The sequence below is a fragment of the Sebastes fasciatus genome, chromosome 13, assembly GCF_043250625.1.
Source record: "Sebastes fasciatus isolate fSebFas1 chromosome 13, fSebFas1.pri, whole genome shotgun sequence".
Classification (NCBI taxonomy): Eukaryota; Metazoa; Chordata; class Actinopteri; order Perciformes; family Sebastidae; genus Sebastes; species Sebastes fasciatus.
Window position 1 is genome coordinate 25,439,598 of NC_133807.1, and position 24,662 is coordinate 25,464,259.

Here is a 24,662-nt window from a genome sequence, read left to right on the forward strand (position 1 = left end):
GATGCCCTGGGAATGAGAACGGGCTGGGGGAGAACAGGAGCTCAAACACAGCGAGGGTGAAAAGAGGTGCTGCAGCACAGCAGGTATGAGAAAAATAAAGCATGTTTTGAACATCAAAGCATGTAAACATGTTCTAGTACAAACCCAAAATACAAGTATGCACCTGAAAATGAGCACAAAAGGTCCTCTTTAAGTGTGTGTGTCTGGTGTATTACTTTTCATTTTGCTGATGCTAAAAATAACCGAGGACAGAAGAAGTTAAAAACATTCAACATTCAGTTTATTGGTTTGGTTTTTTTGAGTACAGTGGTTATTTCTGCCTTTCTGGCGTTCACAGACAAAACAAACAAACAACAATAACTGGGAACACAACAAAATATAGCTTTCTGATAATATCTGTGGCTCAGTCTAGTAGTTACAACAGATACAATAGTAACTCTCCGTACCTGATTGACACAAACGTAAATACAAACACTTAATAATAAACATGTAAAAACGGTCCAAAACTGGAACTAATACTTTTTTTTGAAATTCTGTGTGGTTTATAAAATGACATAGCTATTTACATTCAATTTGAATAATTATCGTTTCAAGAGAAACAAATATAGTGTATGAGTTTGACATTAACAAAAAAATAAACACTGATTATTAAAACTTGTGATAAAATATATAATATTGATTATAATTAGAAGGTTCCATTATGTACGTTCAAGTGCTATTAATAAAGATGCACAGGAGGGGTCGCAGCCACGTCGGCTCTCCTGACAAGAGTGGCATAAATCAAGGTGCAGCTCAGAGATTGGAGTCCATGGGGGGCAAAGGTCAAAGGTTACAAAATTCAGTCAAAGCTCCACCTCTGAGACACAGTCAAAGTGGTTAGTACAGAGTAGTGGAAGGGAAAGAGGAGTCCTCCCCATCACTAACTTGGTTACACAAAAAGAAAGATAGTGTTACAGCTCAAATACTGTGTTTCTTCTTTACAGGTTATTATTTAGTCATAGCGACGCCGGGCAGTCTGATTTGAGTAGTGGCACATCAGACGGTAAAGATGGTTAGAAGTTGAAGCTTGTTCCTTATCACTCGGCACAGAGCTGTCTTTACATCTGAGCTCTAATGGTCTCAGTTCACAGCTGCTGCTGCTGCTGCTGGCTGATGTTTTCCACGCCGAGATCATAAAACAAAGAGGAGGCTGGCGTTTTCTCCTCTCTCTCACCCCCAGAGTGACCAGTTCTGCTTTGAAAGCTAACTAACTGCACTGACCAAAAAAATGCCTCCATCACAGAAGAAAACTATCAACATTAGCAGCTTCTAAAAATCCTCTTGAAAAATAGACATTTTTATTTGTTTTTCTCTCCATATATAAAAAAATATCACTCTGCAGTTCTTTTCACTGGACGGGTTTGACTTACAGTCAAAATGTGCTTCTTGTATTTCACGTGTGTGAGTGTGTGAACATTAGATTACGCTGTGAATGTATCAGTATGCCCCAAAAAGAGCAAGTGTTAGATTGTACTCTTTTAAATCCTTCTCTTAGATTCCCTTTTTCTAAAAAATCTTCTCTTTCTGCTCCTCACCTGTGCTATCTGACATTCTCCCTGTCTTTCTGCAGTCCATCTTCTCTTATTGTCTCACTCCTGGGATGATTGTTATGTGCCTGCTAACAGACGGTCTGCTGGCTGGACAGTGGGCTATCCAGGGACATGCTCGTGGGAGACAGGTCTTGACGGGCGCACGGCTTAAACATGGAGGAGATGTAGAAGGCCTGCAGGCACAGACACAAAAGCATGTTAGGAGATATACACAGACCACACACGCTGTCAATCATCCACTGTTCATAAACACCACGAGGGATCAGAGTGAGGAAAATGAGGCTGTTGTTTAAGCTGGCTCAGTCAACAGAGAGCCGAGCAAATCCTGTGAAGACAGAGATAACTGTTATTGGACTATTTAGACGTACCACCCAGTACGCAGTGAGCCCTCCCTGGATGAAGCCCGTGAGGACGTCAGTGGGGTGGTGGCGGTAGTCGGAGATGCGGCTCAGGCCGGTGTAGATGGCGATCATCACCAAGAGGAACTGTATTAGTGGGCGCAACAGCCGAGCTCCTCGCCACGACAACCGCGCCTGCAGGTAGAACTGCAAGAATGAAAATAAACATCATTATATAGATAGTGACTTTATAGTTAGCACAGAAAAGTGAATACATGCATGTGGGTGCTTGTGTGTGAATGCATGCCCCAAAAACATAAACTAATAATTACGTCTAAACGTCTATGAGATTGTGTAACGATGCTATATGCTCTTGTAGAAGCTACAAGTCCGATAATATCAAACTTGTTTTAAGAAAATCATGTTTTATTCGAGATGTCATGGAGAAGTACTACACTACCCACAATCCTAAGTGTAACAGCAACATCTCTGATTGGTGGAGCTCGCTGTTACCAAGGAAATGTTTACCGCACCCGCGAATGGCTAGTGCTGGTACGTGCTGCTCCGTGGTCTGCTCAACAAGGCGGCTCATTTGGAGACATTCTCTTCTATTACGAAAATAGTTCCCCGAAATGTTTTTAAAAACATTTGTGGCGAGAAATAAGGCATGCAGTTGCTGAATCTGTCTTCATTTTAGATCGACAACAGTTAGTTTAAACGTTTTTCAGAGGCGGGCGAGTCACCATTCACAATGGTTTATGGGATGAGTAGTTCCTTCACTCTTAAAATAATTATGTTTTTCCATTTTTGTTTTTGCTCCGAATCAAATGTTTTATGGTCATGATTCATCTCGTAATTGGTTGGTTTGCTTCCATGTTTAAAACTCTTTATATAATGATTTTCTGAATCGTCAATAAATGGAGTGAATGAATGGGAAATTCACTTCCGGGCGGTCACTGTTGTGCTCTATAAACACAGACAGAGACCTTTAAGTTAAAAAATGGACATCCACTCAGTCTGCTACCCAGAGGGGGAAAAGAGAAGCTTGGCACGAGTCCATTAACACCATCTAAACCCCATTTCCTCCTTTTGTTCATCCTCATCTCCTGCCTCCGCGCAGAATGGATGTTTGTGTCTGTAAAAATGGGGTCACGGGGCTGAGCGTGATGCAGATACAGGGGGCTAGATTTATGAGGTTCGTCTGGACCCGACAACCACTGGGGAGCACGTGGCCTACATTCCTGCGGTGAGGCCGACCCTCACCGGTTCCCACTCCTCCTATCCCGAATGAGAGCAGGTGTCACTGTTCCTGCTTTAAACGCTAGCAGCTGGTGGCGTGTAGCTACAGGTTTGACACAATCTCACCAGGTTGTCTACAGTCGGCATGCGACGCTGTGAGTTTGTGCTTGTAGTGTGTGTGTGTGGAGAGGAGAGGAACAAACGGTCAACGGTCACAAACACTGATTGCCGCCCTCGTTTTTCTCACACCACTTCAGCACTTTACTCTTTTATTCCTCTTATTCAGTCTCCCCCTACTCATCCTTGTTTGTCTCTTTCTGCTCAGAGAGGAGCTGCTTTTCATTTGGACTCTTATAAGTGCAAATAGGGGAGGCAGTGATTTTCTTTTCTCCTCTTTGAACATCCTCATTTAATTCATTTTAGCTATACACATTAACATATTTAAGTCACCTTAGACTATAATTTAAGGGTTAATGAGGGGGAAATACACGAGGAATGTGGACATTTTATGGTTAATAATGTGCTTTTGTCTCCCTCTAACTGTCGTTTCTCTCCCACAATGCACCCGCGAGTGCTGGGCAGTGCAGTGTGAGAGAAAGATGAAGAGAGGGGGGGGGAGTTGAGAGGGTGTCTCTTGCTGAAAGAAGCCTGTCGATCTCTCAGCAGGCATATTCAGCCCTCCACCCCCTCCTCTAAATGAGACCCACAACAAGGCCTCCTCTGTCTGCGTAGCCTCTTCATCTATTCATGTTCCCCGTGGAAAAACATTCTCCCTCATTCTCTAACTCCCCCCCCCCTCCCTCTGTGTCTCACCAGCTCTTTCAGCTCGGAGCAGGGTGCCTTTGGAGAATTGCTGCTCTCAAACATCTCCTCCCTCACGATCAGGAAGTGTGAATATATTTTACAGCAGCATGTGCTGGTGTGTGTTTGCGCATGTTTAATTAGCTTATCTAGTTAATGGTTGCGCACAGTGCTCCTGGCCTCTAGGGATTTGTGTTGTCTCTAATAACTGAAAATGAAAGTTGTAATATTCCCCCAACATTGTAAACACAGCACCGAATACTGTAATTACACAACACAAGATCAGGTGACTGGGAAGGTCACATTCCAGATGTGTGTGTGTTTAAAAGCAACTTACTGCCAAGTAGAGCATGGTGTACATTGCAAAGGAAGCATGGCCGGAAAAAAAAGACTTCCTGAAAGAGAAGATCAATAAAAGATGCCGAAGGTTAAACATTAACTGCATAAGCTATTGTACACCCCACCCTTAGTAAACACACCGAATCATTTCAGAGCAAGAACACACACCTTGCTTCCTCCACCATCTTCACGTTATGCCGCTGGCATTCGACCTGGGGCACATAGCTGCCCGGAGTGCAGCCGATGGACTCGTAGGTGATGTTACAGACTTCCAGGAAGTTGGGTCGCAGGCGCCCCACACTTAGCTTGGCCATATTGGTGAGAGACTGACCCACGCAGCAACCAAACAGGAAGCTCCCCAGCTCCTTGTACAGGCACGACACGTAGCAGTTTCGCACAAATGCCCGCGAGTTTACGCCTCGGAAACGCACCCGGTAGCATTCGCCCAGTGCGATCTGAGAAGAAAAGAACACAAAAGGTTTACATAACTCATGCAGTACAGCTGCACAAATACAGTGAAAGTATATTTGTTTTGGTCTTAAAGGGCGGGTCCATCTGCGCTCTGTTCTGTTATTTTCAAATATATTTTTGCCCACTCAGCCGTTAGCAAAAAGCAGTGACGCTAATCAATAAGGTTATGAAAAATGGAAATAACTGAAAGGGTTGGTTGGGACTTTTTGAAGTGGGGTTGTATGTATACTCCCACGTTCTGCGAGGTAAAATTACTGCTTTTGTGAATGTAGTCTGGTGGCTTTGAAGAGAGCAATATACCGGCTTCAGTTACTGTCAGAAAGGGCTGTCTAACGGCGAGCTAAAGCGGCCATGGACGGGAGCAGCAAAAAAATTTATTTTAGCCACCCTACAATAAATCAATATTAGTTTAAGTGTATGCTATATTTTGAATATTTTCACTGCTTTACCTCGCCGTCAGACAGCCCTGTCTGAAGGGGGACTGACTCCATTCGCAAAAACAGTCATTTTACCTCGTGGAACACAGGAGTTGCTTGTGTGACTTTCGAATCCGAACTAACATGGCCTCCACACAGCAGGTCATTGCTTAGCTTCTGTGTTCCAAACTGGGAGCATGCCGAACGCCATCTAAGTTACTGTATGTTATGTTAATACACTGACTGTAAGGATGTATGCATACTGTACATGTAGCAGCATCATCATGCAGAAACCTACTTCAGCTCACGTGAGAAATTGTTTTTAGAAGTGCTTGGGGAAATAGCATTTTGACGCTAAAACATACATACTTTGACCAAATACATAAGGAACACCATTGGAAAGCTGCAGAATGATATAAAGACCCGCCTTTTAAAAATAAACACATGCTGTGATGACAACTCACTGAACTCACTGTGCCAATACTTAACAGCTATTATTGTCTTACCGTTAGGCCAGTGATGGCTATACCACCAGCAATGAGCAGGCTGTCGGGGATGGCCTCGATCGGGTCGTAGGGATAGGTGATGCTGGGGTCTCCACAGAAGAATCCTCGCTGGTACGCAGTCACCGCCTTCAACTCGCACGCAAAGAATGGGATGGAGGCTGATGAGATGTAGGGGAGAGAGGGAGGGGAGGCAGACAAAAAACAAAACAAAAGATGGCTTGATGAATGTCTGTGAGCATGTGGTTCATGCAACAACGATCACAAATGAGATTGGTACAGTCGGCTAACATAAAGGTGGCCTCACAGGAGCATGAGGGGAGCCGCGTTAAAGAACAACAGTCATCTGGTGACATGATTTCCAGATTCCCAGAGGATGAAGCATTCCTCCCATAGCTGCTTCCATCAGAGGAGAAGGAAGACGGAGAGATGAGAGACACAGAAAGACAGACAGACGAGGTAATGGGCATGACAGTGGAGAATTAAGATGAGGAAGGAAGAAGAAGATGAGAGGGTGTGTTACACAGGAGTGTGCCAAAGGAGGACAATAAACCCATTGTAGGAAGAGCTAGGTATTTTTATTAACAATAAAGCTTTGTTCCAGTGGAAAGCATTAGAGCTGCAACGAATAATCGATTAGATGTCAACTATTCAATTAATCGCCAACTATCTTGACAATCGATTAATCGGTTTGAATCATTTTTCAGAAAAAACAGTCAAAAGTCTCTGATTCCAGCTTCTTAAATGTGACTATTTTCTGTTTTTTTACTCCTCTATGACGGCAAACTGAATATCTTTGAGTTGTGGACAAAAACAAGACATTTGAGGACGTCATCTTGGGCTTTGGGAAACACTGATCAACATTTCTCACCATCTTCTGACATTTAATAGCATACTTGCCAACCCTCAAGATTTTCCCGGGAGACTCCCGTTTTTCATTGCCCTCTCCCGGTTTCCTTTGAATTCTCACAATTCTCCTGCATTTCTCCCAATTTATGACAAATGTCCACACCTTTTTTCCCTTTTCGTTATCTCAACCTGTTTCTGGCACTGTACAGCGTGTATAAGTTTCCTCCCAGACAACAATACAGCTACACCAAATGCTGTTTCCTGGTGGAAGAGATGCTCGAGACAACACGGTTTGGGCATCGTCAGTGCGCGCTGCACCCAAAGTTGGGCTTTGCTCTGTGCAGCAAAAAGCCGTTTTGGCGTGGTGCAAGCCATTGGAAATAACGGGTTTCAAAGCACAGTGGTGCCGTTGTTGCGTTGTGATTGAAAGGACCTTCAGTGAGTGAGAAATGGAGAGTAGGAGAAAGAAGTAGGCCTACTCAAGCTGATGCCAGATTCACACAAGTTCACACTAGAGGGGCCAATTACTCTGTATTCATTCCTGAGAATTAAAAGTATTTATCATAAAACTGCCGTTGCAGTGTACATTATAATTATAATTATTTTGCAATTTTCATTCTTTAAAAGCCACCACAATGCAGGAATCAAAGTCTCTGAAACTCAAATTTTCCACCTTGGTTTCAAAATCCTCCCCATTTTTTAGGTTTCAAGGTTGGCAAGTATGTTTCATAGACTAAACAACCAATCAATTAATAATCAACAGATTAAGTGACAATGAAAGACATTTTTAGTTGCAGCCCTAGAAATCAGTGACTTTTAATTCAACCAATTCAATCTTACATTAACATTTGCCCTACATGTGTGTACATTACATTTCCTGGTTGGTCACTAATTATAAGAACTCTGTATCAGGTGAAAGTGGGTCAAGGTCTGGCAGGCTTAAGCAAACACGCCTCACAGCCGGATGGGGAAAGTTCATTGAGTAAAAGTTGTGCATCGTTTTAATGATGACAAAAAGGGAAAAGAAAATATGTGTTTGTACACCCAGAAACGGGAGCTGAGCTACACAGCTTTTATTCTGTGTTGTACTTCAAACTAATAACCAGTAGCCCTGTAAAAAGCCTGCTCTATTTGTTTGTCCCGTATCTATCCCATGTCCCCTCGTCACCCCGTGGAATGCAGCGAGAACATGGGACTAATCATTAACCTCTGTGCCTCTTCCTGTCATCCCAGGCCTGCTGGTTGGCTGGAACGCACCCAGGCCAAAACGCTTCTCCTGCCAGGGAAACTCTCAGACTACGTGACTGTGTAGCACACAGGATACACACTCGAAATCAGGCAAAAGGAACAACACACTCAAACACAAACAATGGCAGGCAAACATGTCTTGAAGTATGATGAATCAACAATTATTAACCAACAAAGGGCAGGGCGTGAATACCTATATAACTCGGCCCACTCTGAGATATGTCCACATTGTTTCACTTTTTATTATTCTGTGTTTGCTATCACACCCACGCAGTCAAACCGCTCATTCACCCTCACTGAACTGATAAAGGATAACAAGGAAATAATCTATAGGTTTTGAGGCTATCAGCACAAAAAACACACGAGGAGGCAACTCTTAACAGCTGTGTGACGACAGCTGATTAAGGATGTTATACTGTAGTCAAAAATGCGTTAGTGACCTCTGTAGTCAAAGTCACGCTGCCCTGGAAGAAAGACATAACACAGATAAACGCCGGCCCTCTGGCATATAATTTAAGAGAGGCCTCAGTCAGAAAGTGAGGGAGGGAAACACGTTGCAGGCAGATAGCAGGAGGCTGTGACGCCAACAAGGAGAGAGAGATAGGAAACACCTCTCATCTGACCCCGATCTATCATCCAGCTCATTCAGTCGCCACGTCTACAGGCGTCTCCTCACGCACACACACACTTACATAAATTACATAAATGTACCTCATGCAACACACACATCCACGTACAGGTCACATGCAGGTGCTATCTGTTTTTTTAGATAGAGGAATTTATGATAATGGATCTATTCATCTTTTATTTTGAAGTCCTGGTGTTGTCTGGTCAGAATTCCTGCCTTTATAACAAATGTTAGTTGAATCTTGACAAACCTTTGGATTATTACTATGACGCCTTGTTTCCTCATAGCTGTGTGTACGTATGCGAGTCGACCGGAAGTTCATTCATTCCTATGGGAACATCTGTGATATCCGGTGCGTTTGCGAAACCTTTAGTCTTTTTAGTATCAAGTATGTTGAAAAAATGTAACTTTTGCAGCAGATAACAGACAGTCCGTATGCATTGTGTACCACAGGAAGTTAGCAGCATGCTGTGGAATTAGCAAATTAATAAACTGATTGATGAATGTAATAAAGCTCTATTTATAAATTTTTTCCTAATAAAAAAGCTCAACAGCAACAGTTTTTTTTCAGTAATGATATATATCACAATATAGCATGTTTTCTGGTCTATATGCAATAACGACATGGTAAAGCCTATGTTTGTATACTCCTGCGTGAATTAAATACTTGACAAATGAAGTACAGAGTATTTTCTCATTTCATTAAGAACTTTAGTGCAGAATGAACATAACACTTTCAAGTGAAATTATAAAGAAAACAAAATATTTCCATGTATACACTGTTTGTTAATCACACTGAACTGAGTGGTAATATAGAGTGTAATGTAAAAACAAAACCGCAATCCTCAAATGATATTCCCTCAAAATATTTCACATCAGATTTTCTGAGAAATTTAATTAATATGTGCTTGTTATTATCAATTTAGACGATGTAATGTGTATCACGATATCTCGATATATGATTTAATCACGATACGATTCCATCTTACAACGTAGAATTTTGTGGGCACTGTGTTGCCAAAACTGCTTGCTTTAAGTATTTCTGATTAGTTTATATTAGGTATTAGATTGTTGGAGTATTAGATAAATACTTTGGGAAAGTCTTTTTTTCTTGTTAATTTAAAAAAAAAAAAAAGTGAACATCCTGAATGAAGGTTTCCTGGCTCCTTTCTGTCACCTGCATAAAATGCACACACATCTCTTAATCTCCTAATCGTAATCCTCTTATCAGTGTGTATCATACCTTGGTGGAGACCTGCAGAGATATGTTCTCCGGTTCATCTCTGGTTCAAACTGAGTGGGTGTGGACTTTTTTTTTTCATATAGCTACGAACGGTGTATGAGAACAGCCTGTTTGAGGTGTTATTTGTGTGCTCAAATGTTGCAACATAAACTACAGCATTTGACATTCACTCTGCCATAAATGAACTGCTTCGCATGTAATGAGGTCAATTTTGTGGCAAATATTGCTTTCCATACCACCCATTAACCGGCTTCCTCTGTGTCCTCATCAGATTCCACCATATGGACGCTCCTCTCTCAATAATCAATATTTTTGCTGCCCTGGCAGCGAGTTAATGGACAGATTCTCCATTAAGGACCAAACACTCTGCGGTTACAGTGGGAACATGGACATTTTAAGGGATCACTTTCAATACATGTGGAGGTCTAATGGGATCCATGAAGTGCTGAGCCAGATTGCAGCATAATTTATGACCTCAGACCTGCCAGTGCTGACGGCTTGTGTTGTTTTCCCCCATTTCTGCATGCAGTCCATGCACAGGCTCGGCACCAATGGCCGCGAACCAAAGATCACTCCAATGTGGCAAAGCTGTTTGCAAAGCTTCTCAATAAAATAAATCCACCAACCGCAGTTGTGTCAGTGCTGTAGAATAAATACAAAACAAAGCGATGGTGCTAGAAAACCACATGCAAAGCTATTCTACACCATCCTGTACAAATTACAAGCTCCCGTGTCACAGTCAACCTCTATCCTTTACAACTACATTAAAACTGTTTTCACAACAAGACATGAGAACACTCCAGAGACCCTCACATCATCTGTCAGGCAGCTGTGAGCAAACCTCTGCACCTGGCCAAGACATGCTCAAAAGAGAGAGAGAGAGATCCGGGCCAGGAGGGCCTGCGAGGGGACCCAAGAGGAGGCGGAGGAGTGGGTCGGCTCACACAGCCAGGCCAGAATGTGCTGCTCGCTGGGCCTGACACTCAAAGCAGGAATGCTTTCAAATAGTCAAAAGGGACAGAAAGAAAGAAGGGGGGGAAAGAAGAGAAGGAGGGAGGGAGGAGAAGAGGAGGAATGAGAGCAGAGGGGATATGTGCCTCGCTCTGAGAAACTCTTCTGGTTCTAATTTACACATCTATGACCACAGCCCAGAATGAGCTCACTGTGAGAGGAGAACAACAACAACCAAAAGCTAGAAATAAAAAAAAAAGAAAAGTGATTAAAGACAGAGCGCAAAAGAAATAGGGCAGATGATAGTTAGTCATCCACATGCTTTACGCTGATCAATACGGCGTCAAACTAAAAACTAGGCTAAAATGCATAGCCAGGAGGCCAGAGAATTGACAAATGAGGGTGAGGGCGGTAATACCGGGGTGAGAGAAAACTGGAGAGATGGAGCCAAGAGAGATGCGGCGAGGGTTTCTCTACGGAGAACAGCAGACGGAGGCGATTAGTGGTGGTTCTGGAATGTGAGGGTCAGAGATCTGGGCTCTGCTGGGACCCGCTCTGTAAACACGACCCCACGTCAACCAGCAGAATATCCCCAACGCACACTCAGACTCAACACACACAGAAAAACCACACTGGGATGCAAACAAACCAAACCCGCAGCCACATAGACAACCAAACAAACCACCAAAACAACCCACCAGCATCTAGAAAATCAACCAAACAAACCACGCAAGAGCAGCCTCACTATCACAGATGCATGAAGTGCTGGGGATGCTGCTGGTGTCGGACAAACAGCCTCATAGATCAGCACGACACTCAGCCTAAAGCGATATCTGAGCCACGGTAACGACCATCTGCTTCATCACATCCAATAATGTTTGCCTCGTTCTACATTTGCCCTTTGATAGAGCTGGAGGACAGACAATTAGTGAGTGACCTGTCAACACAGGTCCATTTGGCCTGCGGTTTAGGACCAGGCTGAGCCTGGGCTGCGGCCCAGCTTGCTACAGCGCCCTTCAGGGGTGGTCCACCCTCGCTGGGGCCCCTCACCAGCTTGCATGTGCCAATGTTTCCCAGCTAAATTTTATTAAGCTGCTTGTTTACCTACAAGTCAACCCCGCAAAAAAAAAAGAAAAAAAAAAGCAAGCTGGTGAAGTGAACCCTGAAGTGTCGTAATTTGAATCTCTGCGAGCGTGATAATCCCCGGTAACGACATTACAAGAAGCAGTGTGACGGCCTGTTTGACATGCTCATAAATAGCAGTCACCAGTTGGGCTGGATGGGCTTGTACAATTATTTGTGTAATAATGACTTTAACTGCACAAAGCTGTCTCCGTGAGCTAGTCTTGATCTGTTCTTTCATCTAATTACTATTCAGTTTGAGTCAGGTACTTTAAGGGCAAACTCAAGTCTTTTATGTTTCACCTGGTATAAAAAAACATTGTTTGAAGAAGCAGACTGTATGCACCATCACACAAAAGACCACAGAGAGAGAAACAAAGAGAGAGTCTGTTGTATTGTTGGGCAGGTAACAATTAAAGAGGAGGTGTCATCCGCACCAAGGCTGTGATTATGATTGGCAACCATAAACTGCCACAAAGACAATTAAAGTACTGTATGTGAGTGTCCTAGAAGGTGGCTCTTCCTGTTCATCCATGGTGGCCAATCCAGGTGTGGTGGTGTCCAAGGATGTATAAAGAGAACTGGATACAGCGTTGGGAGGCGGGCTCCCGTTCATTCCTATGAGAGTTGCCCAGTGGCGCATGAAGCCAAAATGGCTCGACTGCCGTGCCGATTGATAAATGTACCCAGATCAACCGGCGATCTTCTGCATCTATTTGGCACAGTCTAGCCTCGGTCTGGGTCTCATTCACATGAACGGAGGATGGAAAATAACTCTGGATTCAGCTATTAGAGCATTTTACAACTTTTAGGACCTCATGATTTAAATAGGGGCTATTCGAGTGTTCGTACTGGTAAGTTGATTTACTTCAAAAAAATTATGCGCTGAGTTACAGACGTCTCTTTCCCAATGTTAGTCTATGGGTCAGGGTGAGTGGTGCTCACCTGCTATGACACATGAATTTTTCCATAATTAGCTGGATTGTGCTGAGAGACTCTGTTTTGTCTGCCCTGATGGCGGCACAAAGAGACAAATCAGTGAAGAACAAAGAGGGACTGAGGAGCCACAACAGTCTTGGATCTTTGTTAACCATCTGCTATCATCAGCATCTCCTGCTCCAAACAGCCTCTTTAAGTTGACACCCAACGCCTCATTTATCACGACACATTTGATGTGCAAAATCAAAAAAAATAAAGTGTCTGTAAACTAAGCTGCAATGTTTTTTTCCCCATCTGCCTTTATGTTGCTTCACCAGCATACTAGGAGAGCTCCTGCTTGCCCCTCTCTCTGTTACTGTTACAGCTGGCCAGTGGAGACATGCTCCCCACAGCTGCTTCTGTTCTCTCCACACTTCACTGACCTGCTTCCTGGAGCCCGGCTCTGGAGTTCAGGGCAAGAGCGGTGAGGTCTGAAGTGGTTCTGTCTGTCTGCCTGTCTGAATCAGCAGGAACATAAAGGACCCGCCACTCTGGTATGCACCTTGGAGACTTTAAAAGGAGCTCACCGGTGGTTTTTGTGGTGTGAAGGTGAGGGTGTGCGCAGCAGAGAGATGAGGGCTGGCGTGTGAGAACGACACACGGGGTTATGGTTCAGACGGCTGAGGAGGTATTTGGCACGGAGCAGCCTAATTGCGGTTGTACTGTATGTATGTATGTATGGCAAGAGTTTTGTCTGTTTTGTCAGCGTGTTTTGGTTTGCAGGGGAACATGCAGCTGGAACAACTTCAGAGCGGAGCTTGAGAGAATGAAGGAAGGGAAAAGGCGCCAGCAGGTGAGATGTTACACAATGATAAAACGCTCCCAATGATGGGTAACCACGCCATGGCGCCAAAGGGGGGGGGGGCTGTCTAAGTCTGCTTATAGAGAGGCGAAGTCCCGTCCCTTCCGGTGGACCACCATGGGACCTTATTCGGAAAAAATATGAACGTTAGTCAACGGCGAGAGACAAATATTTTTTTAATCCCGTTTGAATTGCGCCATGAATCACACGTCTCTCTCGCTGTTTTCGTACTGTAGATGCTAGTGTTGGTGACGTATATTGTGCGAGACGAAGGATGTAGTTCAGTGAGCGGTTTCACACAAAATGAAATAAGGTCCCATGGTGGTCCAACGGAAGGGGAGGGACTTCGTCTCTCTATGGGGGGAACAGACAGAAGAGGACGAGCCATTAAGGTCCTGACACACCAAGCTGACGGTGGGCCGTCGGACAGTTTGGGACCGTCGGTACGGTCTGTCGGCCTAGGTTTTGCGGTGTGTCCCGCACCTTCGACTCTAATCTGCCCGTAGGCTGATTCAGCATGTTGAATCAGCTGCGGAGTCGGTCGGTGAGATATTATTTTATCTCACACAGGCGCAGAACGTACGTGGTAGTTGGCCGTCGGCTGTAGTCTTTGCGGTGTGTTCAAATGCAAATTGTCGGCGACGTGTGGCGACAAAACAGTCGGCCTTCATCGCCGCTAGTTTTTTTATGTCGGCTTGGTGTGTCTGGGCCTTTAGTTCTGACAGATGGGGCTGTATTCAGATTCAGGTAGATACTTCGATGGTAAGCTTCTCCAAAAAACCCATTCTAGCTAATGAGCACTGAGGATTAGAGCACTATACACATCTTTGTTCAGTCATTAAGGCTAATACCTATGGACCACCCTGGGCACTTACGGAACCGGCATCGAGGAGAAGATTGCAGCTGCCTCATTAAAAGTACATTTGAAGCTATTTGCTGTCTGAACCGTCTCAGCGCTACTTCCTCCTCACAAGGACATAAACAGACAGCTGTGGGTAAGGTCCCTCGGGCGCCCCTGGGTCTGACCTCTGACCCCTACTGTAGATCTTCAACCCCTTCCACGCCTCACACTACTCTCCCACCCCGGAGCTACTCACTCACTCAGGCTCTTACTTGCCCCTCAGCCTTCAGGCACCTGAGACATTTCTGAACCGGCTCCGGTGAGCTAATGGGTGAAAGAAGACGTATTGACAGCAGAGCACATGTGCCCATATAGTCTGTCTGAGGACGGGTGCAGACTAATGGATTCCTGAAGCTCTGCAGTGCTGTCAAATGGGAAGGAGATGCATTAGCACACTAACGAGAGAGAGAGAGAGCGAAATCACTTCTTCCACTGACTAATGATTTGACTGAGCCGTCTTTAATGGTTCTCCATCTGTCAGCCGCAGAGAGATGCCAGCGTGTTCCATAACTTCGGAGCCTGTTTGATCAGTTCCTAAAATGCGCAGCAAAAACAGGACCAGGCAAATTTTGTCAACAAACAGCACGCACATGGCAGCTGTAGTAGGGTGTCCTTGTTAGCAGCCACGATGATGACGCATACACACAAAAATGTCCACACCCACACTTTTACTCAAAAGCACGCTCACACACACACAGGAGACAATTTAATATTCCTGGCCCTACACACACCGACATGCTGTGACGTGTCGGCCTCTAGCTGTCTCACTCGGCAGCTTTCTCTGCCAAATAACAGAACCACGAATCATAAACCCGCTGCCCGCCCAAAACACACACATGCAAACGTAAAAACCACACACACACACACACCTTGCTACGTTGCTGGAACACCTTCAGTCTCAAAATAGAGTTTGCCTGAAGAAAAGAGTAGGAAAAGAGAAGGGAGCTAAAGCAGAGATAAGCTGGAAAGAGGGAGCCTTTTTAGAATTCAGATCACTCCGGTAGATACCGGTCCTCTCTTCCTGGCATGCTGCTTCACGTCCAGAACAAAAACACACACACACACACTTAACAGTGATCAACTGATTCCAGGTTTCTCTTTCTGTATTATCCACAAACTAGTTCTGTTTTTACTCCTGAATGAAATCACTTTCCCTTGTTTTATATAGACAAACATATTATGACTGTCCTCGACCACAAAAATTCCTGGTGTGTGTTAATAAAGGAATTTTAATTCACAATCTGTATGCCTCTGATGTTTTCCAGACTGCCATCCTACACCAAGGAGTCCTTGGCAAGGACTTCCTTTCAAAGTAAGCTGGACAGTCACTGTTTTTATTGTTATTTGACTACTTTGAAAAGTACCTGGTTTTTCACTTCAACATTTCCAGCACCAAGTTTTCCTGACCAAGTGCAGCTCTTAATCGACTAACACTACGATATGATTTTGTTGACTAATTGATTAGCTCATTTAATTGACAGATCTGTAAAACTGAATCACACAAAAGCATGACTTAAAATGTTTACCACAGATGTGCTCATATGTTTCTTGGAAATAAGTCATTCAGCATGAAAAAAGCATAAAAAACGACTAATTGAAAGAAGAAGGTTGCATACTATTTCCGGTGAAATAATACAGTATGCGAACACTGGACACTACGGTGGCATAAATATCCCACAACGCAATGCGGTAGTAACGACAACGTTCTTAACAGACGTTGACAGACAGCTCTGTAACGTCAATCACGCTTCAATTTAAAGGAACAGTGTGTAACATTTATGGGGATCTCTTGACAGAAATGGAATATAATATTACTAAGTATGTGCTATTAGTGTATAATCACCTGAAAATAAGAATCGTTGTGTTTTTCGTTACCTTAGAATGCGCCGTTTATATCTACATAGGGAGCAGGTCCTCTTCACGGAGTCCACCATGTTTCAACATTAGTCCAGAACGAACAAACCAAACATTGTCAACTTTTCCTGCTTAGGCCGGAGTCGATAACGTTACTCGCTCCCGTCGCCGCTGCTCTCTCTCTTGCTTCACCACTCACTTCCCACATACGGACATACTCTACGCATTTGCGTTTTCACAACGGCCAACATGGCAATCATACACGCTTAGCACGCTGTAACCTGCAACCTCACCGCTAGATACCGCCAGATCCTACACACTGTTCCTTTAAGTGTAGGTATAAGATTTCACTTTGCTAGGCGTAATATTTAAAAAAAAAAAATTTGTTCAGACTTGGCACGGGTTCCCATGGTTATGTTGAACAATAGTACAAATATTGGGTATGTAGTGTGTAGTATGCGATTTCGCATGAAGTCGAAATCTTAGTCGTCTAAGACCAAAACAACCGATTAGTCGACTAATCGACTATGATGAGGCAGTCCTAAAGTATATGCAGTTTATCAACACTGTGAATCATTTTTTCTCTTTTGCATTATTTTAACCCAGCCTAACATCTTGTGCATATCAAGTGTTGAAACAATTTCACAGTTAACCTCTACAAGAGGGTCAAGCCTTGTGGCTATCATAATGCTCCTCTAAGCTGTATAATGTGCTAATAGTGTGGTTTCAAGTGCCACTTCCAATCATTTCCCAATTACTCTTAAGAGAGGCAATAACTGGCTTTATTGGGGGTGATGACAGAGTGAGGACCACCTGTGCAGGAGGGAAACAGCAGTGCAGGCTGGGAGGCCTGTCCCTGCACGCTCTGCAGAATATGACAAACAACCCGACACCTCCTGACCTCTGGGCGGCTGGACGCTAGATCTTATAGATGCAGCCACAGGGCGCAGATTTTGTCAGGTCTGTCCCGTTCAAACCCCTACAGTCCCACCGACCAGGAATGCATGCACACACTTAAGACACACAAGCAAACACTTGCATCCTGCAGTTTACGTGGAAAGTACTGACACTGAGCTGAACCAGAACAATCCATCTCTGTGCAGCATTCATCATGTGCGTGTCAGAACGGCGCCTTAAAAAACACCGGAGCACAACAAAGTTAGACAAGCCCGGTGTTGAGTAAGAGCATGATCAGGTAACATGAGTCAAAGCCTCAGTTAATGTTCTCAAAATCCCTGCATTTCACAACACACAGATTAAAGTTCATATACTCACTTTATGTCCTTTAAATGTGAAGTAAAAGTGAAACACATGGAGAGGCTGTGACAGACCACTGTGGAATCCGTCTTCCGCTGATAACATAATGAGGATGGGATGCTTCAGGGTGAAATTCCACAGTTACAGTAGTGAATGAGCCCCTTTAACAGGATGAATAACCCCGGCGGCTCAACTGTCTGAGGGAATGTGATGAGGGCATTTTTAAGGGAAAAGTGGGTTAGTCAGAGATAAGGGGGTTTAGCTAAAGAAAGGGCCCAATTCATCCCCACTAAGTGATGGCATTCACAGATGAGTCAAGGTCAGGCTGCTGGTGATAACTGACATGATGGTTAACAGAGCAGAGACAGGCAGTCAGACAGCCAGGAATCTGTTTTTAAACTCATCTCTAATTAGATCTCCCAGTAGCAAGAATGAGTGTAACAATACATTATATTGTATAATATCATTATGCTCTCATTTCAGTTCACAGTGTAATGAACAATTCTGCACTAGGCATGGGCAATCTATTTAAATTATATCGATATCGTGATATGAGACTAGACATTGGTTCGATTTTGGGTATCAGAATATCATAATATGGTATTAAGGCCGCAACTAACGATTATTTGCATTGTCGATTAATCTGCCGATTAGTGGTAAATTTGGTAAAAAATATTGTGATATTTGATTTTCTCCATATCGCCCAGCACTATCCACCACATGTGATGTTTAACAGGAAGTGTTGCAGCTATTGATCTGAGATCATGACTCATTTGTTTGTCAGCACATCTGATTGTGCCTGATAAAACTGTCAAGCACTGTTTTTGTTTTGTGTTTGGGTAAATTTGTGTGCAAATGCCACTAATTTCTTTAACGCATTAACGCAACAAGTGATTTTTAGGTTGTAGCGGGGTCAGTTTTTAGTGAAGATACTGGCATCATATGAAACTAAAAAACCTAATCAATTGGTACCAACCATGTCATACTAGCTTGTCGACAAGGAGGCTAAATAACGCTCCAAACTAACTCTAAATTTTGGCAAGGAAATCAAATTACACGTAAACGTTTTCAATTGTTACATCAGCAGCAAGAAGGTGAACTCCTTTGACTTCAGTCACAAGACTAACCGACTCTCTAAATCCTCTCAGCTGTGACTAGCTGGAGGCTCAGTGACTCAGTCTCAGTGTTGTAATCTAGTCCGAGGGGGGATAAGAGGGTTAAGGGCACGCAATTTTTGTGGGAAAGCCAGTGGCGTGCTCAGCGTGCGTCTCAGGAGGAGAACTGAGAGAGACCATTTCCTGCGTAGTGCTGACTGATGCTGGGTCGCTAGCCACTTCCTAAACACAAAACAAAAGCTGCTGGAGAATATGCAGAGTGAACAACTAATAGCATACCTGCAGGGGTTAAGAATAATGTCTGCTCGCGTGTCTCCTATGCTTTAACTGCCAACGAGACTGAGACCTGTCAGTCTGCCTGGACAGGTTACGTCTCTCTCGTGTTTTCCGAATAAAGTCAAACAACAACACACATGCTCCCTTCCCCATCAGAGTCATGTGAGATGACAACATGAAACTGATGAAATTATACAATCTCACTCTTCACTGAATATCACAGTCCAGTACAGCAGGTACCTCTGGCAGGGTTTTCCACACTTGACTGAACAGAGGAGGAAAATAATTAAGTACTTTTTTTACTTTTACTTTTTCCTCCCCTTCATTTCTCTGACAGCTTCAGTCAATAGATTCTTGCCAGATTACACATGAAAATCTCCTATAATAATATTCTGTTTGAACTACTAAACACATGAATCAGTTCAACCAAGCATGACATGAACAAACTACAGTACACCATTAAAATACTGCTTACATCTTAATGCAAATAATACTATTTAACTTCTACTAGGTGAAAGTGAGAATGAGGTTCACTTTTTGTTTTTACTGTCCTGTTTACGAGGACATGGCGGATGTACTTTTTAGTAAAATGACTGATTTCTTTTGGCTGGATGACTATAAAAAACTTGAGTTGTGCTTCAGGAAGGGAACCTTTTTCGTAGGCAGAATATTTTGTTTAGGACAGAACGGTAAAATAACCTGTAATATTGTAATTGAATGAAATGTTATGAAATGTTTGACCGCTGCAACTGCATTTTTGGTGTCTCGTAAACCCATGAGGGTTGGGCACTTTGTGTGCATGACACGAAAATAAAGAATCAATCAGCCAATCTACTTTGGGCACTTGTGAACATGTTACTGCTAATAATTCCTCTCTTTGGTCTCGCCACATTTATGTAACTAAAGGATTTCTTTTGATGAAAAGTTCAATCTCACATTATTACAATAATTTATCAGCTACGAGGGCACAATGAGGGAATGGGTAATGTGATCATCAGCTGCTTTATATTGAATCAAAACTTGATACAATTACAGAGGTCTCTGATATTGTAGGTGTCCATATGATGGATAGTGCTGATTATGATTAATTTGAGAATTTCTATCACCTATACATTGTTTGCCATTTCTAAAGTTAAAATACAAAAGATTTGCAAGTGTGTTTTTCTTCATTATACGTTAAAAATATTTGCATTTTGTGACTTCTGGTTACACAAATTAAGCAAAAGGTATATATATTATACATATTGTGATATAAAATAAGCTCTTATTGTTGTATATATTATATATATATACCAGAAATACTGTAATTTACATTTTTTTATTTATATACTGGTATAGTATACTGTTGCCACTTTATCTACACTTTTTTACCTCACATTTAAACATGTTTACAGTCTTGTAAATGTTTACTATTTTGTATATTGTGCTCATTCTGGTATAATTTTAATAGAGTGAAGATACTGTCATCATATGAAACTAGAAAACCCAATGAATCCATTGATGTGTCAACCATGTCATAGTAGCTTGTCAAGAAGGAGGCTAAGTAACGCTCCAAACTTACGCTAAATTTTGTCAAGGAAAAACTGGCATGGTCATTTTCAAAGGGGTCCCTTGACCTCTGACCTCAAGATATGTGAATGTAAATGGGTTCTATGTGTACCCACGAGTCTCCCCTTTACAGACATGCCCAATTTATGATAATCACATGCAGTTTGGGGCAAGTCATAGTCAAGTCAGCACACTGACACACTGACAGCTGTTGTTGCCTTTTGGCCATGTTATGATTTGAGCATATTTTTTATGCTAATGCAGTACCTGTGAGGGTTTCTGGACAATATTTGTCATCGTTTTGTGTTGTTACTTTTCACAGTTAGCTTATTAAATCTTCTATAAAGTGGAAGTTATTATGAAGATTTTGACCACTCCAGTATTATGGTTATGTCAGTGGCCTCTGTCCACATGTTGTTACTGATGTTTCTAAATCTCCTTGTGAAAGCTGGTGGTTGATTTTTATTGAATTATAAGCCTGTAAATGATGTGTGGCTGACAGAGTCAGTGGGCTTAAAGCTGCTGCTGCAGTATAGTGAGTGAGAGAGGCTAAAGAGCTCAGTGAACTGAGGTAATTTTCGGCACGAGAACACAAGCATGTTTTTTATCCCGATTCCCACGTTCTTCTCCCGGGAACTTTGGGGAGTTACCATGGGAACAGATGAATTCCCGGGACAACTCTGCTCCTGCCAGCTGAGCTGAGCCCCCTCCTCTCTCTCTCTCTCTCTCTCTCTCTCTCTCTCTCTCTCCATCCCTCCATCCCTCCCTTCCTCCTCCTGCCCCCACGTGTGTACCGAGGGGAACAAGCTGAAAGTTTGAACAGTTTTCCATTTGACTTCTGGAAAAATGCTTTGCAGCTTCGTTAACTTTAACAAATCCCCCCATGCAATGTGTTTTTTCCTCTAGAAAGCCAACTTCATTTAACCTCCTTGTAACCTTCCAACATGTGATCTACAAAAAGCTTGTGTTGTTGACAACATGCAATCAAACAGACAAGTTCCTTTAAACCCTCCTATTGTCTTCCCGTCTGGTTTGACTGTTTATAAAGCATACAGTAGAAATGATCACCCCAATTCTGTGTTACACCTTTTTGGCCAACTTCATTCCAAATTATTACCTCAAGTTTTAGACTTTTTTTGTGGTAAATAAACCTAATTTCTGTGAAATTATACAACATTTTTGAGTAAAAAGAGAAGAAATTATGAATTATTTTTACTATAGTTATTATCAGATGAACATAATGTAGATGGGATTATCACAGGCTGGTATATGTCAAAGTTTAGTCAGAACATTGTTTTGAAACCATGTAATTTTTTTTAATGGCAGCATATGCTATAAATTTGAACAAAACACCCAAAATACGACAAAAATAGTGGTTATTAATTTATTTTATTTTTTTGCAAAGACCATATAGTAGGGAATCATCCATGTTTGGGCAATTAGATTAAAGAAATCCGTATTTATGATATAATAAAGTCAGGTCAAAGTTGACCCGAGGACAACAGGAAGGTTAAACATTAAAAGTTAATAACACAAAAAAACATTAATTTAAAAAGAAGTTGGTTGGTATATGTCAAAGTTTAGTCAAAACATTGTTTTGAAACCATTTAAATTTTATAGCAAATAATGACACCTGTGTTTTTGGGAACAAAACACCCAAAATACAACAAAAGTATTTTTTTTTTACAAAGACCATATAGTAGGGAACCATCCCTGTTTGGGCAATTAGATTAAAGAAATCCATATTTATGATATAATAAAGTCAGGTCAAAGTTGACCCGAGGACAACAGGAAGGTTAAACATTAAAAGTTAATTATTGTAAATCCAAAGCTTTAAATGAGAAGTAATAACACAAAATAATGTATAAAAACATTAATTTAAAAGAAGCAAAGCTCTTGTTGACACATGCAATCAACAGATAAGCTCCTTTAAACATATTAAAAGTTAATTATTGTAAATTCAAAGCTTTAAATGAGAAGTAATAACACAAAAAAACATTAATTTAAAAAGAAGTTGGTTGGTATGTCAAAGTTTAGTTAGAACATTGTTTTGAAACCTTTTAAATTTTATAGCAAATAATGACACCTGTGATGCTATAAATTTGAACAAAAAACCCAAAATACAACAAAAGTATTTTTTTTTTGCAAAGACCATATGGTAGGGAACCATCCATGTTTGGGCAATTAGATTAAAGAAATCCATATTTATGATATAATAAAGTCAGGTCAAAGTTGACCCGAGGACAATAGGAAGGTTAAACATATTAAAAGTTAATTATTGTAAAGTCAAAGCTTTAAATGAGAAGTAATAACACAAAAAACATGAATTTAAAAAGAAGTAAATTAACTTATTCTTACCCACAAAAAGGCAAATTACATCCAACCCGACGAGCATCTTCCTCTTGGTGCAGAAGGAGCTGTCCTCCTCCTCCTCTTCTTCAGGCTGGGAGAGGAAATGTTTCCCCCCGCCGTTCTCCCTCCCGTCCCCGGCTCCTCCGCTGTCAGCTAGCCGCAGCTGGAGCTCCGCGTCCCGGGGCAGCGTGGTGCCGTGGTGGGTCCCGCTGGAGGAGTTCAACTTCTGCATGTCTTCTGCTAGAAAAATACAAAATAAAGAAAAAAAAAAGTAGTTGTAGTGTGTCCCTTTTTGTTGGAGCTATAGCTGGTTAAATTCCCAAACTTTTTCAGTCCGTCCGTCGTCGGTGCAACAAATCCATGTCAAGGAAAGTGTGACAGCAGCAGACCCTCGTTAGTAACCATGCTGGTTCAGGTAACATCAAGAAAGTGCAGAGAAAAACAAAGGTGGAGGCTAATTAGGAGCTCAAACACCCAGTAAGTTAACCATACACCTCTCAACTTCTTCTGAGTGTGTTGTGCTATGTGCTCTCTCTAAACGTCCTGAACAGACCACTTGTGTCAAATAAACACGAATGAAAAACAACACTTTTGGTTCAAACTTTCAAAATAAAGGGCTCTCTCGATGACTGGTTGGCCTCGCCTTTTATTTTGGTAGGAAAATTGCATTACTTCCGGTATAATTAGGTGTGACTTGATGCAGCTTTAGTCCGCGCTAAAACCCTCAACAGGGTCAATGTGTAACCATGAAGCTGCTGGAGCTCACATGTTCGATACAGCTGTGACCTGACAGCTGTGTAATGACGACGTCATGAGATGTCCCCTGTCCTATTAAACTGTCCCACCCATGTGAGGACATGTCAGTTTCTGCCAAAAAGACGCATAACAAGCAACACTTTTCAATAGACTAATCCTCCTATAGGGTGAATTAGCCTAATGTAGGACATTTCTTTCGTAATTCAGATTTCTAGAATATATTGTGATATGAAGCTAATACATTAAAGGTCCCATATTATAAAAAAAGTAAGATTTTCATGTTTTTTTTATTATAAAGCAGGCTTAAGTCCTATATAAATACTGTGAAAGTATCAAAACACTCAATCCACAGGGAAATACACACAGCCCGTATTCAGAAACAAGCCATCAGGATTTCTGCCCATTCGTGATGTCACGAATGTACAATATCTAGACCCTTGACACAATTTTAAATGTAAACATTCTAAATGTGTCCCAGTTTATTCCTGGTTGCAGTCAAGGCCTATGGAAAGGAGGCTGGGTCACGCGTCATCAACGCGTCATATCTTAGGTGGTATAACACATGCGCAGTAAAATCTGGTCTGCAATCGCCGAAATTGAGCCGATCGCAACGCACGACCGCAGCTTCAGGTACACTGCGCATGTGTTGTACCCCCAAGAACCATGTCCGCCCGTGACCCAGCCTCTATTCCATAGGCCTTGGTTGCAGTGTAATAAGTAAATGTCATCAGCTGACAGGAAATAAACATGGACCCAAGCTGTTGCTTAGCAACGCAATTCTGTTGCAATTCCGTCAAAATGTGCTGAAACGGAGCATTTCAGACAGAGGTTAAATACAGGCATATTTAGGCAGACAGTATGAGGAAAATAAAGTTTTTTTTTAACATAACATCATGTAAACATGTTCTAGTAGAAACACAAAATACAAGTATGAACCTGAAAATGAGAATGATATGGGACCTTTAAATCCAAACCCATTACCACTCATAAATCCTTAGGATGTGTCCTTAATCAAACCAAAAAATAAAATAAAATGCAGATATCACACTCGTAAAAGAAATGGTAGACATATCAGTACTCTAATGC

The 24,662-nt window shown here is 42.2% G+C and overlaps 1 protein-coding gene across 1 annotated transcript; it reads right to left on the reverse strand.

Moving 5' to 3' along the window:
- Positions 1-263: 263 nt before the first annotated feature.
- ppap2d (phosphatidic acid phosphatase type 2D) lies at positions 264-23,393 on the reverse strand. The gene is made up of 6 exons (XM_074656448.1): positions 22,827-23,393; positions 5,700-5,857; positions 4,475-4,761; positions 4,305-4,362; positions 1,958-2,134; positions 264-1,762 (listed from the first exon to the last, which is right to left on the reverse strand). Exons 1-6 carry the CDS (start codon positions 23,050-23,052, stop codon positions 1,658-1,660), a joined length of 1,011 nt encoding a protein of 336 aa, XP_074512549.1. The 5' UTR covers positions 23,053-23,393; the 3' UTR covers positions 264-1,657.
- Positions 23,394-24,662: the final 1,269 nt, after the last annotated feature.

Bases quoted from the DNA above. Each gene is read 5' to 3' on its own strand.
- ppap2d (XM_074656448.1), bottom strand. From the start codon at position 23,052: ATGCAGAAGTTGAACTCCTCCAGCGGGACCCACCACGGCACCACGCTG. The intron at 4,762-5,699 runs GTAAGACAATAA...TTTTCTTCTCAG, and splicing joins TAGCCATCACTGGCCTAACG to ATCGCACTGGGCGAATGCTA. The intron at 1,763-1,957 runs GTACGTCTAAAT...CTGTGCCTGCAG, and splicing joins GGCTCACTGCGTACTGGGTG to GCCTTCTACATCTCCTCCAT.